The 19734-nt window shown below is 43.2% G+C and overlaps 4 protein-coding genes across 5 annotated transcripts; 1 reads left to right on the top strand and 3 right to left on the bottom strand.

Annotated features, from left to right (window-relative positions):
* Positions 1–766: 766 nt before the first annotated feature.
* mthfr (methylenetetrahydrofolate reductase (NAD(P)H)) lies at positions 767–5551 on the bottom strand. Its single transcript, XM_053850231.1, has 12 exons — positions 5301–5551; positions 4352–4613; positions 3948–4186; positions 3257–3367; positions 2999–3192; positions 2665–2915; positions 2444–2578; positions 2196–2376; positions 1833–2015; positions 1661–1762; positions 1466–1585; positions 767–1366 (listed from the first exon to the last, which is right to left on the bottom strand). The coding sequence occupies exons 2-12, from the start codon at positions 4597–4599 to the stop codon at positions 1145–1147; spliced, it is 1986 nt and encodes a 661-aa protein (XP_053706206.1). The 5' UTR covers positions 4600–4613; positions 5301–5551; the 3' UTR covers positions 767–1144.
* A 297-nt stretch (positions 5552–5848) lies between these two features.
* On the top strand, positions 5849–15673 carry clcn6 (chloride channel 6). 2 transcript variants are annotated; one of them, XM_053850230.1, is made up of 23 exons: positions 5853–6251; positions 6655–6714; positions 6822–6887; positions 7079–7144; positions 7223–7289; positions 8300–8406; positions 8478–8604; positions 8781–8848; positions 9103–9161; positions 9227–9359; positions 9733–9846; positions 10366–10532; positions 10744–10855; positions 10919–11048; positions 11142–11295; positions 11766–11922; positions 12042–12148; positions 12307–12493; positions 12678–12838; positions 13011–13167; positions 13237–13344; positions 13411–13536; positions 13609–15670. In XM_053850230.1, exons 1-23 carry the CDS (start codon positions 6177–6179, stop codon positions 13687–13689), a joined length of 2589 nt encoding a protein of 862 aa, XP_053706205.1. In that variant the 5' UTR covers positions 5853–6176; the 3' UTR covers positions 13690–15670. The 2 variants fall into 2 exon arrangements, with proteins under 2 accessions (XP_053706204.1, XP_053706205.1); XM_053850229.1 differs by having other exon boundaries at positions 5849–6251; positions 10744–11048; positions 13609–15673.
* nppa (natriuretic peptide A) lies at positions 15630–16788 on the bottom strand. The gene is made up of 3 exons (XM_053849673.1): positions 16678–16788; positions 15777–16083; positions 15630–15634 (listed from the first exon to the last, which is right to left on the bottom strand). Exons 1-3 carry the CDS (start codon positions 16786–16788, stop codon positions 15630–15632), a joined length of 423 nt encoding a protein of 140 aa, XP_053705648.1.
* Positions 16789–17732: 944 nt separating this feature from the next.
* Positions 17733–18272, bottom strand: nppb (natriuretic peptide B). The gene is made up of 3 exons (XM_053849672.1): positions 18165–18272; positions 17819–18089; positions 17733–17749 (listed from the first exon to the last, which is right to left on the bottom strand). The coding sequence occupies exons 1-3, from the start codon at positions 18270–18272 to the stop codon at positions 17733–17735; spliced, it is 396 nt and encodes a 131-aa protein (XP_053705647.1).
* Positions 18273–19734: the final 1462 nt, after the last annotated feature.

Here is a 19734-nt window from a genome sequence, read left to right as displayed (position 1 = left end):
GATGAATGCTGAAGAAATACAGCAAAAAAGTGCTATGCTCAGTGTGTCATTTGTACAAGGTGCATGAATGTTTGAACTTTACTTGCGATTTATTCAGAATATCAACTTAAACCGGGTAATGCTGGATTATTGGCGTTTGGTAAATAGACATCAGTTCTGATCAAATATTTGGCTTGAGGGGAATGCACTGCAGTGACCCTCAAAGAGAATTAATGGACCATTTTTTGTTTGTATGGGACACCAGACTTGATGTTTTGGGATGGAGTTAGTGGTGGCACTATGCATGAACCGTGTTTATGTTGAGCTCTCATTATCTTCTCATCTGTTGTCGCAGGAAGGATACAGAGGAAAGTTGAAGAGTTGAGGATGACTGTCTGTCACACGCAACACTCTAGAAAGTCAGACAGGTAGAAAAGTGACAAATAAAAAAGACATATTGTATTCCAATGATAGAAATTGCATGTAAGTGCCTCAATTATGTGTGAGGCTTTTGTGTATCGCTTTAATCGGGCATCTTAAATGATCTTTTTTTTCCACAGGCTATTATCAGGTGTTAAGAACTTCAGAGACCACTTTCACATGCATCTCTTATTTAAATAGGTAAAGTCTCAAGTCACAGCGGAAAGAGTCTTCCTCCGAGCAAGTTGATGATCATAAGCCGAACATGGATAACTAAACAAGACTTAGATTGACAAGAAAGTGGAAACCACAAGATTACATAAAAATATATTTATTAACAGACAAAGGCTAATAAATAGTAGGCACTGCAACTTAGGTGAGAGGAGAGGCATTTAAAAAATAAATGTAACGGTTGCTAAAAGCAGAATTTGTGTTCAACTCATAAGAAAAATGTGAAAGACTCACTTAAGTGTCAGTAACACCTTATTACACACCATTGTGCCATATATTCAGGAAACACAAGCGCACACACACAATGTAAACATCTCACTCTAGCTCGTCTAAATAAATATGTTTAGGATCTAAAAACTAATTTAATTCTACTGTCAGTTTGCGGTTATAAAGTCTGTCATGGTGAAATCTAAAAAGACAACAGGTGTGACCAGATGAGGCACCCTTTAGTGTTGACCGAATCAGGTGGTGCTCCACAGGTCCAGCAGCACTTAAGTCATGTGAAGACATGGATTTATTCAGAGAGTGCTCCATCCGAGAGCGGCTCAGTAGGAGCGTCCAGCAGCTCAAACATGTCGTCCAGGACCTGCCATAGACAGCTGTCTAGAGGGAAGTCGTTGTCCACCAGGTTGACCAGGAAGTAGTTATCGTGGATGTACTTGATGATCATCCTGGATGGTGACTCGTCTTCGTAGAGTTTGGCCCACTGCTCGATCCACAAGGCGAATGCCTCATCCTTAAAAGACAAAGTTGGGATGAAGACGATATGAAGGTTTTGCACTGAACTAGCACAGAATAAAAGTAAGGATTAATGGAGCAACATGAAGTCTCTCACCTTCCAGAATATGAAGCTCACAGGGTCGACGACTGTGGGCTGAACGATCTCCCTGCCTGGAAAGATGCCCCAGGTCACAGCGTTGGGCTGCATTTCTGGGGCATTGGTCAGGTTCTGCCCCTGCAAGGAAGAAAGTCTTCATGAAGATAGAACTTCAGCACAATCATCATCATCATCAGGCAGCAGATCACTCACGTGCACGTTCACGATGTGGTAGTTGACTCTGGGCTCGTACTTCTTCAGCACTTTGAGGAGAGCAGAGACGTTTTCGCTGGAGGTGAAGAACTCCAGGTAGGACTGTGTGAAGGGGACATTGTCTAAGGAAAAGCACTGACCCATGGATTCACTCTCCACTGACAGCACTGACCTTCTGGAAGACGTAGCCTCCAGCTGGACCCCAGCCAAAGATGGGGTCCGTTGAGGGTTTCCCGTTGATGTTGGGCTGTGAGTTGATGGTGAGGACGCCTCTTCTGTTGACCTTCTCCAGTTCGTTTTTTAGCAGGTTTGTCTCTTGAGCCAGAGGCTCATCATTCCAGGGCAAACACATGACCTGGCGGTTCAGGGGGTTTGAGTCACTAAACGCCTCGTCAAATGAGTATCATTCAGAGAGAAAAACACGCTTGAGCGCTTCATATGGAGATTCATTTGAATGAAATCATGTATTTTAAACTGATGAAGCAGACCACAGACACCAACAGCATATCCTGATTTTTGGGTTAAGCAGCTGTACCTTGTGTCCAGTGCGATTCGGTTGCGCTGTGATATAGGAAGTGAAGACCTCGTAGACGCATTTTTCGTTCTGTAGCTCCTCCCCCCACATCTGCAGCAGTGAGTCCTTTGAAGACTTGCTCTTCAGGTAGAACAGGTAGTAGTCGTTCAATTCTCCAAAAGCTGGGGATGATGAGTTCCCCCTAAAGAGAGTGCAATTCTTCAAATTCCCCTCTGTTGATTTAGTAACTAGTAGTGTGCGAGCGGTACCATCTGCCATTGGGGAACTCGTCCCACTCCTGGGTTCTGTAGATGTAGCTCTTAGGTCTGGACGCCCAGAAGATTGGTCGCACATCCTCCACCTTCCGTTTGGGATTAGCACTCACTGCCCAGGGGAGAGGTCGCCTGTGAAAGAGAGGTTGAATCTGAGTCATGCTGCACCAATTCTTCAGTTGACCGCACCTTGTAAAGTCAGTTGAAAAAGTGCCAACCTGGGGTCTTCTATCCATAGTCCTAGCTGGCGAAGGACCTCCATGGTGGCCACCTCCCGATTGAGCGTGTAGAAGTGGAGCCCTGGGACCTTGCCGCTGTCCAACAGCACCCGGCACATGTCCACAGCCTGCTGGATGCCGTAGTTACGAATTGCAGCATCATTGTCTTTGATGGGCTCGATGACCTGGGTGATCTCCTCTGGTACTTCCAGTTTGGAAAGCTTAACCAGCTGGCGCAGGGACTGGTATCCCTGACAGGGAGAAGGCCAGGCGGACCCATAAGAATAATGGCAGTAAAGCATTGTGTCTTCTTTTTTTGGCGTCATGAGCTTACCTGAATGGGGAAGATTCCTGGCAGGATGGGACATGTGATCCCAATAGCCCTGCAGTCATCTAAAAATTTGAGAAACGTTTCCGCCCTGAAGAAGAGCTGCGTGATGACAAAGTCAGCTCCAGCGTCCACCTTCTCCTTCAGGTGCTGCAAATCTTCTTCATAGCTCTGAGCCTCAGGGTGTCCAGTGGGGTAACCTGCACACAAAGCAAAGAGTCACACACCGAGTGCCGAGGTGTCAGAGAAAAGCTGACAACATACCAGCGACGCAGATGTCAAAGTACTGATCGAACTCGGAGCGAATGTGTTTGACAAGGTCCACCGCATAGTTGAAGCCTCCTTCTTCCTCCTCCCAGTCATCTCCTACTGGATCTGTTGACGTAATGCAGCAACAAAACCAGTCAAATGTAAATGATTTGATGCTCACCAGTTTGGCATGCTCTGAATTAAAAACATGTTCATGGCAAAAGAAAAACCATTCATGTGCACACACACAATATCAAGTTCATTTAAAAAAATATATAAATTATTTGCTGTTTTGTCTTCTTTTGTTGATTTACAAATGAGTTTCGTCTTGCCCCAGGTTTTGGACTAATAAGACAATATCTCATCTGAACTCTGCAGTAAAGGCAAAGCAAAGTGACAATATCATAAAGTGTGTCGAACTTTTAAACTATATTACACTTTACATCTTCAGAAAACAATTGTTTTTTGCATTGTAAATACAAATAACAACTACAGTACTATAAATTATATCAATAAAAAAGAAGCATGTTTGAAGGAAACACTGTTCAAACTTAATGGATGTAGACAAAAAGACTTAACCCTGCATGACTAATGACATAGAGCACATTGCATAGTATCATTAAGATGACATGATCTTTCCTCTCTTAACTTCCTGAATCAACATCTTAATCTGCCTTGTCAATTCAGCGTCGTGTAAGCTCCTTACCTCCTCGGAGAGCCATGATATTTTTCAGGCCGAGGTGCTTTGCTTTTCCGAGATAACCGGTGATCGTCTCTTTTGTCTGGTTAGAACAGGTCAAGTGGAGGATGCTTTCCAGGCCACAGTAGTTGACCGCCGTACTAGCGATCATCATGGAGGAGGTCTCCTTGTCAGAGCCAGGGTCTCCTGCTGGATGCCAGGTGACATCGATGAAGAGTGGACCCCCAGATCCCATGCGGTCAAACCTGAAGATGAGAACACATTTCAACTTCCATCAAAACAGGTCGGCATCAGCTGCGGAACATTACGCTTTCAAGTAAAAAATTCTTAACAGGAAAACCATGTTGTTGGTATTGCATACATTAAGTGTGCAAAAAGGGGACAACAAGATCTGTGAAATAATCACATACCTGGAGATGAGGTTCACTGCCCCACTGGCGGTGCGAGGAGGGAAAAACTCCAGCGAGAACCAGAAGTCTTTCGACTCGATTCTCCTCCTCATCTTTTCCCGTAGCCTGTCAGATCGGTCAGCATCCAGCACCGGCGTGGAACAGCGGGAGCTTTCCTTCGAACTATCCCCGCCACTGTAACTGGCACCGCTGGAGTCACTCTTGGTCGTCTGCCAGGTTCCATCCACTTGCTGAACCTGGTTCACCATGGTGGCAAACTCGACTTCAGGGACCAGAGTAAGATCACATGCTCAGTTTTTAGCAAACCAAAAGCATATGAAATATACAATCAAGATGTACTGTAGGCTTTGATAAATTAAGCTATGCTTGAACAGACTGCCCCAGAAATGCGGGGACAAGTCAAGCAAAAGAAGAAGAAGCATTCTTTATTTCCCTTTGTCTTGTCTTTATCATCGAAAAGCAGTCACTATGAACATAAACCTACAAACCAAAGTATATTCTTGGTAAATTGGGACTGAGGGTTTTATTTTCTCGTGGTCTATTTATACAGACTTTAGTTTGAATTACATGTGCAGCCATTTCAATTCGCTCTCTGTGGGTCCATGCGACCTCACAGACTCTTGTGGAGTTATATCTGGGCAACCAGACGTCGTGAAGTGGTTATAAAATAATCTAAGTTTGTGGCCAAAAGTATGGTCGCAATAACAACAAAGGACACAATAACACATAGTGACCGTGGAAGTTGTTCTGTCAGTAGTAATGACTGAAAAAGTGCAAGATTTCATTCATACATTTGACAGTATCATAGTAATCGAGGTTTTCTAGCTCCTCTATGTCGTTAGCTAAGTAGCACACGAGCAATTATTGTTACGTACTTCTTTGAAAAGCGAAGCTAACTAACGAGTCAAGTACACGCACACACAGACACACAAGGAAGAGTCATACTTACTTGTTCAAATGGAGTCTTTGTGGACGCGCTGCTCGCACAGGAGTCTCTAGATCTGCAGGTCTTCTGAAGGAAGGAGCCGGTGTCCAGCTGCAGCATGAGGAGACACCACACGGGCAGCTTGGGGCTGAAGGCCCGCCCACCGCGTCAGTCACCGGCATACGTATTTACACTCACAACAATGGCTTATGAAACGTGAAAGATGTTCAGTCATTCATTTTCAAATGTCCAATGAAAGTTGATGAATTACAAATGGCCAGAAACGTGTGGGATGGACGTGGATCTTTTAAAACATGGTGACGCTGCAAACATTGATCTTTCATCCTCGCTTGATATCATTAATGCCGATTTACTATGATGCAGTATTGTAAAATAATGTTTTGGTAGTTGATTATTCGTATAATAGTCACGTTCGTCTCGCTACGTTGCTGTTCCAGTGTCATTACAGCGTATTTTATGTTGTTTATTTTCATCTAGTTTGCCATTATTGGTGGTAAAATGTTTAATCTTTTTTAAAGGCTGTTTGTATTTCCATCTATATTTGCATTATACTTTTTAAAAAATATTTTAAGTCAACCTTATGCGCAGTCTTGTACGCAATGATGACTTTGTTGAACAATTGCCCCTCGCGTCACATGACACTACCAGGAAGTTGAGCGACGTTAAGAGTAAGCAGAAATACGTACCCACCTTTATTATGTTGTCTGAAGTGAATCGGAAATGACCTGAAATAATTTAATGCCAAAGCCCACCGCCTTAATCACAACATCTGGGATGTGAGATTTTTTTTCTTGATCACATTCGCTAGTATTTAAAATTTCATTTTGAGAATTTCGTTTTTCCTACTGTGCGTGAACGCCTCTTGACACAATACGGAATATGGCGTGTTTTGGAAACTGCCTCTGTTGTCAGTGCTGCTGCAGAGACGGTGAAACACGAACACCCGAAGAGCTGGTATGACATAATTGTTATAATTTAGCAGAGCATGATGTTTCATTTGCCACTTGATTCCTGTTGTATTTTGATAATGTTTGTCTTCTCTCGGTTGCGAGTTGAGATCGCTGCTCCACCCTTCTGCTCATCCCTTCAGCTCAGTGGAGCATCAGCACAAACCCCAAATGATTGACAAAGAATGGCAATATTGATCATTCACTTTTGCGTCTGATTTAACCATCTTGTTTTTATCGTACTAAAAAGAGTCTGATAGAGTTGAATAAAATATTTTTGTTATCGTCATTAGATTTTTTAAATAACTGTTATTGTGTGATATATTCTATTTAAAACTTCAACATTAAACAGCCATTACAACTATGAAATTCTCACTTACATTTCTCACACTTCTGCACTTTTTTTGCAGACAATTCTTGGGGAACTGAGAGATGAAGACAGTGAGATTTTACCCAGGAAGGATTATGAGGTAAGAGAACTGCATGAAAAAATGTTTTCGTTGAGATATGTGCACCGCAGAAGTGTATAAATGATGTGTAAATATTAGACTTTCTGAAACAAAAAATCTGTGTGCAGAGTCTGGACTATGACCGCTGTGTCAATGAGCCTTATGTGGAGGTTCTGGAAGGTTTGGACAACAAGGTACCAGTAAAAATCTCTGCACTCCTCAAAAACTTTATAAGGATAAAGATTAATTTGCTTTCTATTTTTACTAAACAAATATGCTCCATCAACATGCGGTTGATCAAGTTTGTCGTCATTCTCACCTTCATCCTCGTTCTCAGGTTACTTGGCATGTGCACTTACCACTTTATTTTCCTGTTGTTGCACAGAAGGCCAAAAAGTATGAGGCAATACGGTGGATGATTGTGTTTGCAATTGGAACGTCTGTTGGTTTGGTAAGTCATTTTTATCTTAAATCAAGTCATCTGATCCTACACTGCACACAATAACTCATGGAGATGTCTTTTTTTCAGGTTGGAGTATTTGTGGACTTCTTTGTTCGTCTCCTCAACAATGTAAAGTTCACTTTGGTTGGTGAGTGTATCCTTTTTTATGTTGCCCAAAAGCTGCAGACACTTGAAGACTGAGATTCATTCGTGCATATCACATTGAGGCAATTTAATCTTGTAAGAAGGAGTAACTCATTTTAGAGCAGAACAGTGTCAAAGAACACTGAAGCTCTGATGTTCATTCGTCAACATATGTAGTTTTTCATTCATTATGTTGTCTTTTATGACATTTGCTAACCTCTTTGTTGTCCAGGCAGAAGTTAAGAAATTGTGTACATTTTGACATAATCGCTGGCATAATAAATGTGTTATATATATGTTTTTTACATGTACTCTCAACTATACTGCAGTTTGTCTTTGATACAATTACCTGTAGTAGTCTGCATGATGTCAAACACTTATTGAACAAGCCGTCAGTCAGGTGTATGTAGTTCCCACTGAACGCTTTGGTCTCTCTTGTGACTTGAGGCTTTTCTAATTCATAATCCTCTGAGTACCCCATGACTTCTGACAGCAAGACAGGAATTCCTTCTCTAATGTCAACATCAGGCCTCTATTTTCATTGTCACTGTGGATAGAATTCACTTGACATGACAGGCATTGACATTTTTATTATATTGGCTATTTACTGCATCACAGGCTATGTAGCTGATGTAGACTCTCACACAACATTTAAGACCCTGGATTAGTCTCAAACAATGTTTTGTTATCAGCAGTCATTCTGTTACATTGAGAAAAGTTTGAGTGACGTGTCTTAGTAAAGTTAAAAATAGTTTACAGTTGGTAACAAAGCTCTTATTGTCTTCCACTTAACCCCTCACACGATCGTGTGGGACTGGAGCCTGTCCCAGCTAGTCAGTGCCTGAGACTTTGAAAATTATTTTAAAAAAAAACAGATTCAGTTGGCGTTAGAATCACTACATTTCACCCTTAAATTTAGTAAGTTGATTTGGATTAAAATGAAACGAATCTATCGTCCTGAGGGAGACAGTAACAACTAAGATGAATGGATAAAGTGTTGACCTTACCGGGAGTGTCCAGCTGTGGAATGGTGCAGTGAGAAAGGATGTCTTCCTCTCTCTCTACTGGAGCTGCTGGCGTTCAACCTGACCTTCATCTTCATTGCCAGTGTGCTCGTCCTAATTGAGGTAAGAGATCTCTACTGATTGTGTATGACTTCTAAAGCAATAATCCTCTCTCTTCTGTGTCGATTACTCAGCCTGTCGCTGCCGGTTCTGGGATTCCCGAAATCAAGAGCTACCTAAATGGCGTGAAGATCCCGGGAATCGTCCGACTGCGGACATTCCTCTGCAAAGCATTAGGGGTGATTTTTAGTGTAGCTGGAGGTAAAACATTCCCCTCTCTTCCATTATACTATTGAAATCTGTTTAACAGCTTCTTTGTCCATAACTTACTTCTTACCTCATATTACAGTGGCAGTGTTATAATGATGACACCAAACAGTTTGATCAGAATGATGAGCTGCTCTTACAAACCTTATCTTTATCTTGTATTTCCTCAGGTCTCTTTGTGGGGAAGGAAGGTCCGATGATTCACAGTGGAGCCATCGTAGGAGCTGGACTTCCTCAGGTAGGCCGCTGCCATTTACATGTTTAGAAGAATCAACATTTTTGCTTTACACACTCAACATCCATTTGTAGCTGATGTCAGTCAGTCCTATGGAGCATCTTTAGGAATTATGATGTACAAAACTATACGACACTGTAATGCATGTTTCAGCATTCTCACCAAAACAACAAAAATCTTAGTATTAGAAAGTAATATATTTGCTTCCTTTTGACTGTTTGTCATCAGTGATCAAATCAGTTTCCCTTTGTCTTTAGTTCCAGAGCATCACCTTTAAGAGGATCAAATTTGACTTCCCTTACTTCCGCAGCGACAGGTAAGAGGAATCTTCCAAATGCTGCAATGCTTGTGATGCTTATTTAGCTTTTGTTGCTCTTGAAGAGACAAGCGAGACTTTGTGTCGGCTGGTGCCGCAGCTGGAGTGGCTGCTGCTTTTGGTGCTCCCATTGGTGGAACACTCTTCAGCCTGGAGGAGGGCTCCTCTTTCTGGAACCAGGCCCTCACCTGGAAAGTGGTCAGTACTGACTATAGTCTCCTTTACTCGTGCCTTTCAATCACAAAGAAATCTGATTCGGCTGCTCATCTGTATTGGATCTTGAATGGTTTAAGAGAGTGTTGCAACCAGTTTCAATGGTATGGCTGCTGTAAATTCTCAAAGGAGTTTTCATTCTTTTTACAGCCACTTTTCAGGCTCACCAACAGGTTTGCCTGGTCGTGTGGCATTTGGATTTGGCACCAGGTTTAGGAGTCAACTCTTCCTCATGTCACTGTATTTCTCAACACAGATGTTGCTTTGACATACAAGTCTTCATTTATGGAAATGAGAAGCAGATGGTTACATGCTTGTTTGTCCTGCTGAAATGTGGAACACTCTTTCTGTGTTTCAGCTCTTCTGCTCAATGTCAGCAACATTCACCCTGAACTTTTTCCGCTCTGGAATCAACTTCAACAAATGGGGGTCCCTCCAGTTACCTGGTCTGCTGAATTTTGGGGAGTTCAAGGTGGGCTGAAGCTCTGTCCTGATGAAGTCCCTGCGGCCTCATACCTGGGCATTACATGTTTCCTTCCAGCAGCCCTTTTTAGCCACATTCAGGGAAACTACCTGCACCATTGTAAGACAACATTACACCAATTTCACCGAAAGCAATGCGGTTGCAAAAGAGTTGCAGCTATCAAACAAAAACATGCAATATTTTATTCACATTTTAAGGATCAAATCAGTCATCGTCTGTAGTTTCTTACAGTATCAACGTGTGACATATTTCATACATAATAATGAATATCATAATCGTATTAATTGTGGCAATAAGTAAAATATTCTGCAAACACTACAGTCTATTTAAAGTCATGGACCTTTGGTTAATTCAAGGATTGAAACCACTTTGCTTGTATCAACAGCAGTTGAAAAAATTGTTTTGAAACACATTATGACAAGAAGCACAGGAACATAATTCTGGATTTGTAATGACAAGCGTGATGAAGCGAGATCCATTTTTATGAGCCGCTGTTCTCTTTGCTAGTGTGCAGACAGAGATAAAAACTGCCACCTGTGGACAGCTGTGGACCTGGCTTTCTTCGTGCTCATGGGCGTGGTGGGCGGCCTGCTGGGGGCGCTTTTCAACTGCATGAACAAGAATCTTGCCAAATATCGCATCAGACACATCCATCCCAAAGCCAAGTTCATCAGGTATTGCTCAACTTCATTGCAGATTGCCATGAAGTCATTTTCAGTCAGTGGATCATCTTGGCCTCAACACACACTGCTGAGTGACTCAAATATTGAATCACTGTAGCCCAAAAAGACCACATAACACCTTCAGTTTTGACTGCAATATGACGGACATCTTCTGAATGTAACTGGGGATGTCAGTAACAAAGTCACTCTCTTATGCATTCAGGGTTCTGGAGAGCCTTCTGGTCTCCATGTTGACCACGGTGGTGATATTTTCTGCATCCATGTTGTTGGGTGAATGTCGCAGCATGGCCTCACCTACAAACCACAACACCACGGTGAGCAGACACTCATGTGACCAGGCAGTGACAGTTTTTAAAAATACATCGTATTTGTTTCAGCTGCAGGACAGCGAGGACATCAACTCGACTGTCCGTCAGTATTTCTGCAGTAACAAGACCTACAATGACATGGCCACGCTCTTCTTCAACCCCCAGGAGGCTGCAATCTACCAGCTCTTCCACCAGGATGGTGAGATTATTCTTGATACTAGCATACTAATAGCATACTAATGTTTGAGATTAACCCGACTCTAGTAATAACTTCTACTGCTGCTCACCTTAGGTACCTTCAGTCCTACAACCTTGTCCATCTTTTTCCTTCTCTACTTCCTGCTGGCCTGCTGGACCTACGGAGTGTCTGTACCCAGTGGACTCTTTGTCCCTTGTCTGCTCTGTGGAGGCGCTTTTGGACGTCTGGTCGCCAACCTCCTTAACATGTAACTACTCCTTTAATTATCTGTTTCATGGATTTGTGTGGTGAAGATCATGCCGTCAGTTATCATACTTGCATCTCACAGGTTTTAACTGGAGCTCGCCGAGATTTAAATCGATGCAACACAGCAGATTAATAATACAATATATAAAAGTTAAATGAGCTCCCGTCCAGGTGACTTGGACTATTTCTCTCCTCCTTAACACAGTAGAACTGTCTGAACAAAAGTGCTATGTATAATTAGTTGAAAAACTCACGGGCAGCCTCAAACTGCGACCCGGGAAGCTGCTGACCGGATCATTTCCTCTCCACTCGCCTAATGAGCTCTCACAGCAGAGCTTTTCTCATTCTCTCAGCTGAGAGTAATCTGTGTTTGCAGCGTCCCATCACCCGCCTGCCGGGTTTGCACTACCAAACACCACACACTTTCATTCTCTCCGTCCGCTTGGTCTCACTTTGTGTGTTCTTTGGCAGTAAACTGGGAATGGACATCTACTCTGGAACATTTGCTCTGATCGGGGCAGCTGCCTTTCTGGGAGGCGTGGTCAGGATGACCATCAGTCTGACTGTCATCCTCATCGAATCAACCAATGAGATCACATATGGACTCCCCATTATGATCACACTGATGGTAAACCCCTGTCTTATATGACGTTTTAATACAATGTTTTGACATAGTTAAGTGTCACGTATGAGAAGCTTCCCATGCCTGGGTTTTGATATGAGTAATGCTTCTGTGTTGATCCCCAGGTTGCAAAGTGGACAGGAGATCTGTTCAATAAGGGCATCTATGACATCCACATCGAGCTGCGAGGTGTTCCCCTGCTGGAGTGGGAGACTGAGCTAGAGATGGATAAGTATGTGTGCTATTCTGTGTGTAGTTTGTATGTTCTTCTCTTGCTTGTGAGGAGTTCCTCCGGGCACTCCTGTTTCCTCCCACAGTTCATTGGTGTCACCGTACCTGTGTGTGGTCTATGGGCCCCCTGTGACCTGTGTCTGTCTTTTGTGCATCCAGGCTGACAGCCAGTGACATCATCGAACCAAACCTGACCTATGTGTACCCCCACACCCGGATCCAGTCTCTGGTCAGCATCCTGCGCACCACTGTCTACCATGCCTTCCCCGTGGTTACTGAAAACCGTCAGAATGAGCGAGACTTCATGAAGGGCAACATCCTGGTCAGCAACAACATCCACTTCAAGGTTTGTCCACAGCAATACCAGAAAGACAGTGCTCACTGGAAATAATCAGCTGCCTGTAGTGTACGATTTGACCAGCAGGTGGCAGTAGAATTTTTTTCCAAGCCAAATTATACATTCATATATAGGATCTAAGTGAGGTGCTTGATAATTAAAGCATAATTTTTGGGATTGTTTGGTATTACAGAATTCCAGTGTGGTATCTCGAGCAGCAGAGCAGCGGCGGCGCTGTCAGTCCATGAAATCATATCCATCCAGCGAGCTGAGGAATGTATGCGACGAACAAATTGCAGCGGGAGGAGCAGCGGAGGAGAGTGAGGATCTTCTGCAGCAGATGTTGGAGAGAAGGTATGTCTCCTGATGGGTAACAAACTTGAACCTTTTGTCTGCTGTCATGCAGCCGATTGTCAAACACGTGCTACAAACATTCAACAAATACATCACCTCTAAAACTGATAGAGAAGGGTCCTTCTAGCTGTGTGTGTAGTCGATCCATTGACGTATCTCTGTAACGTTCCAGACACGCTCCCTACCCCAACTTGTACCCGGATCAGTCTCCTAGCGAGGAGTGGACCATGGAGGAGTGTTTCAGACCGCTGACCTTCCACGGCCTCATCCTGCGCTCCACACTGGTCAACCTGCTGATCAGAGGAGTCTGCTACACGGAGAACCAGTCGGTCAGTCACTGCCTTCAGCAGTCCTTCCACTTTTAATCCCTCGTCACTGACCTTGTGGACCCCGGACAGAGCTCAACACAGCCCAGACTGTCGTACGCAGAAATGACAGAAGATTATCCCCGGTACCCCGACATCCACGATGTGGACCTGACGCTGCTCAACCCACACATGATAGTGGTGAGTAACTTGTAGATTTCTTGTTTCCAAAACACCGCCTGTGTCTGACGGCTATTGTGTTTCCAGGACGTGACCCCGTACATGAACCCCTGTCCCTACACAGTGTCACCAAACACTCGGATCTCCCAGGTCTACAACCTGTTCAGGACCATGGGCCTGCGACATTTGCCTGTTGTCAATGCTGTTGGAGAAGTGAGCATTTATCAAACAGAGCAGGCTTGTCTTTTTTTTTTATTCTAACTTTGGTTTATATCTGCCTTCCAGATTGTTGGGATTATCACACGGCACAATCTAACTCACGAGTTCCTCATGGCCAAGCTAAGGCAGCACCATGTCACCATCTGATTCCTCCGGTGCTCACGAGCATGAACGTTCCCACACTACCAAACCCGCACACCTTCTTTACCAAACAGAAGGGGGCATTTTATTTTATTTTTTTATTGGATTTTTGCTGTTACATTTGAGTTGTGTGGTCGAAGAGGCTTGTGCTGCATTCTCCAAAGTTTTAAATGTCGGCTGATTCGTTTTGTCTGTTAGACAGCACTCAAGTTGAAGCACTTCAGGAAGGTCCAGAAATCAGGATTTAACTTGTGCAATTGAAGTGTTTCCTCCCTGCTGTACTCACTGGAGCAGAGTGCTTGGCCCCTGTTGATTTGCAGCTGGGATCAATTTTCCCTTCTTTTTATCATCACCCATGTGGTTTCTTTATTTTCTTAAAGTGCTAATTATTTGCTGAAGTCCAGCAGCTAGAAGTTTTTTCCGGTGCTCACATAAATTTGAAGGAGGAATATGAAGTAATTAACATCCTTGACCGTACGTAAATGTCAAATATTGAAGGTCACATTGAAACACAAGAACAACAAGGATTATCTTTAATCCCACTATGAAGGTCAGTGTTGCTTCCAATGCAGTCAAACGTTCTGATCTGATTTTTTTAATAGTCTGAATAAGGGCGTGTCCATATGTTAAAAGAGTTGTTGGATGAAAAGTAACTTCCCTGTGTATTTAATGGACATTCCGCTTTTGCATTTTTCATTCCTTTTATCTTGATGGTGTCGTCCTGATTTTGTGACTATAATTTCACCAAAAGTGTTACTGGATTTATGTAGAAACGGTGAATTGTCCTGCAATGATGTTTCTGCTCCTCTTCTATTAACTCCTCATATTTTTTATGACTTATAACTAAACAATCATGTTCTTTTGCCATGTGATAACTTGAGAAGATGTGAAGGAAAAACCACTTGCATCCACTACCTGACATGGCCAACATTCCTCTCTGGTCGTGAAGTTTTATTGAAGAGATTATTTTTATAGCTTTGTTATTCGGTCGCTCTGCTGTCTAATAATTGTTTATTTTATTTAAGTTGATTAAAGCTGCCTCTTCTGAAGCCTGTTACAATGATTTTACCAAGTGATGCCTAATGTTTGCGTGATCATGGCGAGCGTCAGCGCCTCCCTGAGTTTTGCATCATTCTTCCACATTAAGTCTGTTCTGGGATCTGAATGTCCTCAGGCTGGTCCTGGTGGAAACCTGCACCTGCTGCTATCGTCAGGATCAGACCGTTAACTGTTTCCCGGGACGTGTGGCGAGGGGCTGCCGTGCAGTGTGACCGACGCGGTGATCGGATTTGACAACCACCGAGGCAGCTATCTGGTCAGAACACACTCTGATATCCCCTGTCACATCCACTCACATCAGCTGCCTCTGCTCTGTTCATTCATCCATCTCATACATCTACACTTCATTCATCTAATTTTATTGTTTCATTCATTCATCTCCACGCACAACTTCTCTTATTACTCGACTGATCTGAGCTTACTTGCCTCCTACAATTCATTCATTCACCCTTCATCAATACTCTAATCTGCACCCACTTCCCTTCTGCAATTCATCCATCCACCTCTTGCCATCTTCATCTTTACATACACACCACCATGAATTCATTCAGAAGAAACGTGTAATCCAATTCACCTATCCAACATTGGTCTCTTCATCCTCTCATACATCCCTACTTCTTTTCCCCCACCTTTCGGTTTATTCATCCCCTCACCCTGTCATCATCTCATCTTCCAATTCTCAACACAGAATCACTGATCACGAAGGACAGTTTACGGAAACAAGGGCTTTATTTTTTTGGTGCACACTGAACTTGAGCAGTCAACTCCTGGCACAGATTTGGACACACAAAAACAAACATGCACACTGCTGAAGAGTAAATGAACAATGATGCGTTTGAATTTCCAGCTGAAGGAACATTTATCCAGCCTCTTCCACCTCTGCTCCTTCACCCTGTGAGGAATCAAGCACAGCAGTGAGACATGAGGGGACCCTCTAGAGCTACACTCCTGGTATCTTCTGATGTGCTTCGGAATGTCCAATCCACCTACCGATTGGTGATTTCAAAACTTCCCAATTCAACATCAGTTCCTACCTCGTCCACTGTTACAGCCCAGGCCACTTGTGTTCCCTATCCGATCCATCCTTGCACCGAAGCATCCAGAGGTCCGCTTCCTGGCGGTCATCAGCAGGTCCAGCAGGTGGTTCCTCTGACTCAACGCTCTGCTCTGGGCCTCATCTGGTGACTGGGATCTGCTGCTGAGCCTGGACTCCAGGTTCCCCTCTTGGTCCGAGCTCCAACCCTGACTTCTCTCTTGCTCCTGGTTTGTCTCATAGTCACCGTTGTCCACCTCCTGCTGGGCTGCCTCAGCCAGAGTCTCCTCGAAACGCTCGAGGAGGGACTGAAGACAGTGGACAGGATGTCAGCAGGTCTGACATATAAAACGTGCACCAAAACTAGCACCAAATATGTTCATACATTCATCATTTAACATTGTCTTTATCAGCAAAAACAAGACGATTTAGACTGAAGCAAAACATTTGACTTAACCTTTGGACAAATGCATTTTCATTTTATTTTAGTCTGCCTCAAAAATAATAAAAGAATGACACCTTCAAGGTATAAATATGAACAACACCATGTATACGTTGCTATTTAAAGAATAAACTTTTTTTCTAGTTTTGTAATATCCAATTCCAATTAATCTTGTGGGGTTTATTATTTCTAATAAATATAAATTTTACACTTTTTGTTGCTTAGATTTGTAGTCGTTTATCGTAACATGAGAAGAACGTCAGACTTTCCAAGCGTGTGTTAACATCAGAGGAAGGCACTGGTTATAATGAATTTCCATATGGAAACCGCCTATAAGTACTTCACAATCATTGCGAGAAAATGATCAGCAACAAAAACACTAAACACTAAGACGTCCTAAAGGTGACTTTTGTGCTCAACTGACTGGGTATATCTGCAGCTCACTGTGTCTCTCTCTTACCTTGAGCTGGACCAGATCGCTGGTGGACGAAGGTCTTCCCAGTATGTGGCTGCTCACCAGTGTATGCTGACACATCAGGACCAGCAGGCCCAAAAGGACCACCGCCCTCATGATATCCTTCTGATTGTGCTATTCCAACCAGAACTCACTCCGTTATATACGTACACAGACAGACACATACTGCTTCAAGTGCATTCTAACACCTCCCTGTTGATAAGGCGACTGGTCAGATGTAGTTCTGAAGTGCAGCTTGGTGGTGGGTGATGGTGTCTGTGTGTGACCTCAGGAGCCGTCCTGGACGTGGTGAGGATTCAAACACCGCAGCCAAATAAGTCGACACAAGGGGAAAACGCTATATTTGGTGCTGAGGAACCAGCAGGGGGCACTCCTCTCGACTGGGTCAAGTGGTTGCTCTTTTTGTTTGGTTCATTCTCAATGTTTTTTCAAATTTTCCTGTTAACTGGTGCATTTAAAGCTCAGATTTTATTGTATTATTTTCATTATTTTTGGGGGGGTTAGAATATTGGATAATATTAGAAGATCCTGTCCGGGCTACCAAGGGTTCGAGGCTGATACCCTCCTAGATCGATAATTTAGAGACTTCATCACCGACGACCATTCACATGTCTTTAGATTCTGCCTGTATCTTAACCAATGGATTAGCATCCTGTCTATTCCATAGCACCCCCAAATATGGTTCGAAGCACGAAGGAAAAAATCTGTTAAATACATTTTCCCCACTTTTAAATCATGTTTCTCTCGCTGATCTTTGGATTATTTCAAAGATTTGAATAGGTGTCATCAGCCAACCTCTATATGTTCTTGGACAATGGGAGGAGTGTTCAGAGAAAGCCCATGCATTTTTACATATTTATAAAGAAGGGACTCAAAAACTTTGACAGACCAAACATCACAATTGTGATGCAGTTGTAAACATTTATTCAAATATTTCTCAATATATGGCAAATCAGAAATCAATAAATATTAGTCAATAAATAATAGTTAAATAGAAATTATTATATCTAAGTTGAGAGTGTCGTTTCGGCCATAAGACTTCATTGACGCTTTGGATCTGAAAGAAGATAGAAAGGTAGTGATGAGCTTGAGTGGGTCACTGACAGAGAGGAGGCAGTCAGCTCACTGTATTTTCCAGCCGTGTTGCAGCCTAGAGAGCTCATGGTGCCGATCCTGTCGATCTTCCCCCCGAAGCAGTTGGATGATCTCCTGGATGAGTCTGAGCTGAAGCTCTTCAGGTTCTTCAGTGAGAGAAACTCCCTGATGGTGTCTTCATCCAGGTCTGAGCGGGACTGCTCTTCAGCTCTCTCTGAGCTCATGGTGTCGAGGTGTTCCCCAGCCAGACTGTTGTCCACGTCTGCCTGCTCGGGAAGCACCTCCAGTCTTCGGAGAAGGTCCTACAAAACCCATTATTGAGTGTTAGTAAAAGGGCATCTCACTTTTCAACTTGATACACCCACTCGGATGCTCACCTTTAAGACATCGACATCATTGGAGGTCAAGCCGATGGGGTGTGAGGTGATGAGCTGCAGGTTGAAGATGAGCAGGAGGCTGCAGGCGATGATGGCAGGAGAACCCATTTTCTCAGTGTGATGAGAGGAGATTTCGGATGCTCTTGGTTTGTGGCGTCTCTGTCCGAGGATGGACCGCACACTGATTCCGTGCTCCTTTATACTTCACCCGGATGCTCGGAGGTATGTCTGGAATTGCCCTGACATTCCTGACACCTGATGCTGATAACAGGAGCAGTGGGAAACTGCTCCTTTAAAGGGTCGTCTGACAGATGTAGGGCATTCCATCTTTTTGGAGTCAAGCCCCTGTCCATGTAGCACGGGACGTTGTTGTCACTGGGGCACAGGAAATAGTAAACTCAGAGACGTAGTGGTGTTTCTGAAGTGGTGTACGTGATGGTTGTGAGGTAGCCTGTGGATGTTTGGACCTCTTCCTTCTGTTGGGCAGGAAGCAGAGACAGAGGTGACATGTTTGGCTCTGACCCTCACTTGTTCCCATAAACGATGATGCCATGTACAGTGCTTACTCATCTGAAGTTTTACTCAAAGACGTCAGAAGCTTTGTGTTGCTAATCGTACACATGAAGGCCCATAGAATGGGGTCAAGAGCCAACAGGAATGAGTGGTGTTCAGTCCTTAAAAATGGCCGTTCAATGGACGGATCCCATCTGCATCAGGTCTCTGCAGAGACTAATGTGGACAGTGCGAGCTTGTGTTTCCCATCACAAAGGTTGCGCAGTGAACAGCAAATGAGTGGCTGGAAAGGATTGATCACCTTCAGCTGTCATGTAATGCAACCAGGCTTCCATGAGTCCACGGCTGTTGCAAGAGAAATGGTGGGTAAGCAAATATGTTTCCTGTGTTGAACAGTAGTTTGCTCTCTTCATTTCCTTCCTTTATATCAGTCACTTTCTTTCACTTTTTTTTTCCTCACTTCCAATAAAACTGTCAAACCCAACGGAATATTATATATGGTTTTGAGTGATTTAAAGCTCAGGTATTAATATCCTCTGTATATATATTTTCTTCCTCTTCTTCTTCTTCTTCTTCTTCTTCTTCTTCTTCTTCTTCATCTATTCTTTAGCAATTTATTTCTGTACTTTCTAATTTATGTCTCTGTGGGACACAATACTCAACTCAGTATTGGCCCAGTCCAGTCCTCTACGGCACTATTTATTAATGGATTTTGTCAGCTCTTATGTCACCAAGTGTTTATAAAATTGTCATTGAAATTGAAGCATATGTAAGATGACATGTTACACAAAGTAATGTTTGACTGGTTCACCATCGTCAAGGCTTTATTTAACAGCAAAAATAATAAATAATAAATATCTTAACATCATTTTTGACACCAAAATGGGGATCTGGACATACAGGCTCTTCTTCCTCCATCCCTGGGCTTTCTCTGCGATTTTATCCACAGGACCTGCATCAGAGAAAATACAGCCCAATTAAGATTAAAAAAAAGAACACAGTATGAATGAGTCACAAAATGTAACTTTTGAAGAAGCTCAGGTTTGAGTTATATATT

The sequence above is a fragment of the Synchiropus splendidus genome, chromosome 18 (genome assembly GCF_027744825.2).
Source record: "Synchiropus splendidus isolate RoL2022-P1 chromosome 18, RoL_Sspl_1.0, whole genome shotgun sequence".
NCBI lineage: Eukaryota > Metazoa > Chordata > Actinopteri > Syngnathiformes > Callionymidae > Synchiropus > Synchiropus splendidus.
This window is presented reverse-complemented; position numbering and strand designations above follow the sequence as displayed.

Excerpts from the sequence above, each read along its gene's own strand:
- mthfr (XM_053850231.1), bottom strand. The coding sequence starts at position 4,599 with ATGGTGAACCAGGTTCAGCAAGTGGATGGAACCTGGCAGACGACCAAG. Across the intron at positions 2,377-2,443 it reads GAGTTCCCCAATGGCAGATG|GGGGAACTCATCATCCCCAG; the intron begins GTACCGCTCGCA and ends CACTCTCTTTAG. Across the intron at positions 2,016-2,195 it reads CGAATCGCACTGGACACAAG|GTCATGTGTTTGCCCTGGAA; the intron begins GTACAGCTGCTT and ends CTGAACCGCCAG.
- clcn6 (XM_053850229.1), top strand. The coding sequence starts at position 6,177 with ATGGCGTGTTTTGGAAACTGCCTCTGTTGTCAGTGCTGCTGCAGAGAC. Across the intron at positions 9,162-9,226 it reads CCTTACTTCCGCAGCGACAG|AGACAAGCGAGACTTTGTGT; the intron begins GTAAGAGGAATC and ends TTGCTCTTGAAG. Across the intron at positions 12,839-13,010 it reads CAGCAGATGTTGGAGAGAAG|ACACGCTCCCTACCCCAACT; the intron begins GTATGTCTCCTG and ends GTAACGTTCCAG.
- nppa (XM_053849673.1), bottom strand. The coding sequence starts at position 16,788 with ATGAGGGCGGTGGTCCTTTTGGGCCTGCTGGTCCTGATGTGTCAGCAT. Across the intron at positions 16,084-16,677 it reads GCGATCTGGTCCAGCTCAAG|TCCCTCCTCGAGCGTTTCGA; the intron begins GTAAGAGAGAGA and ends CACTGTCTTCAG.
- nppb (XM_053849672.1), bottom strand. The coding sequence starts at position 18,272 with ATGGGTTCTCCTGCCATCATCGCCTGCAGCCTCCTGCTCATCTTCAAC. Across the intron at positions 18,090-18,164 it reads ATGATGTCGATGTCTTAAAG|GACCTTCTCCGAAGACTGGA; the intron begins GTGAGCATCCGA and ends TGGGTTTTGTAG.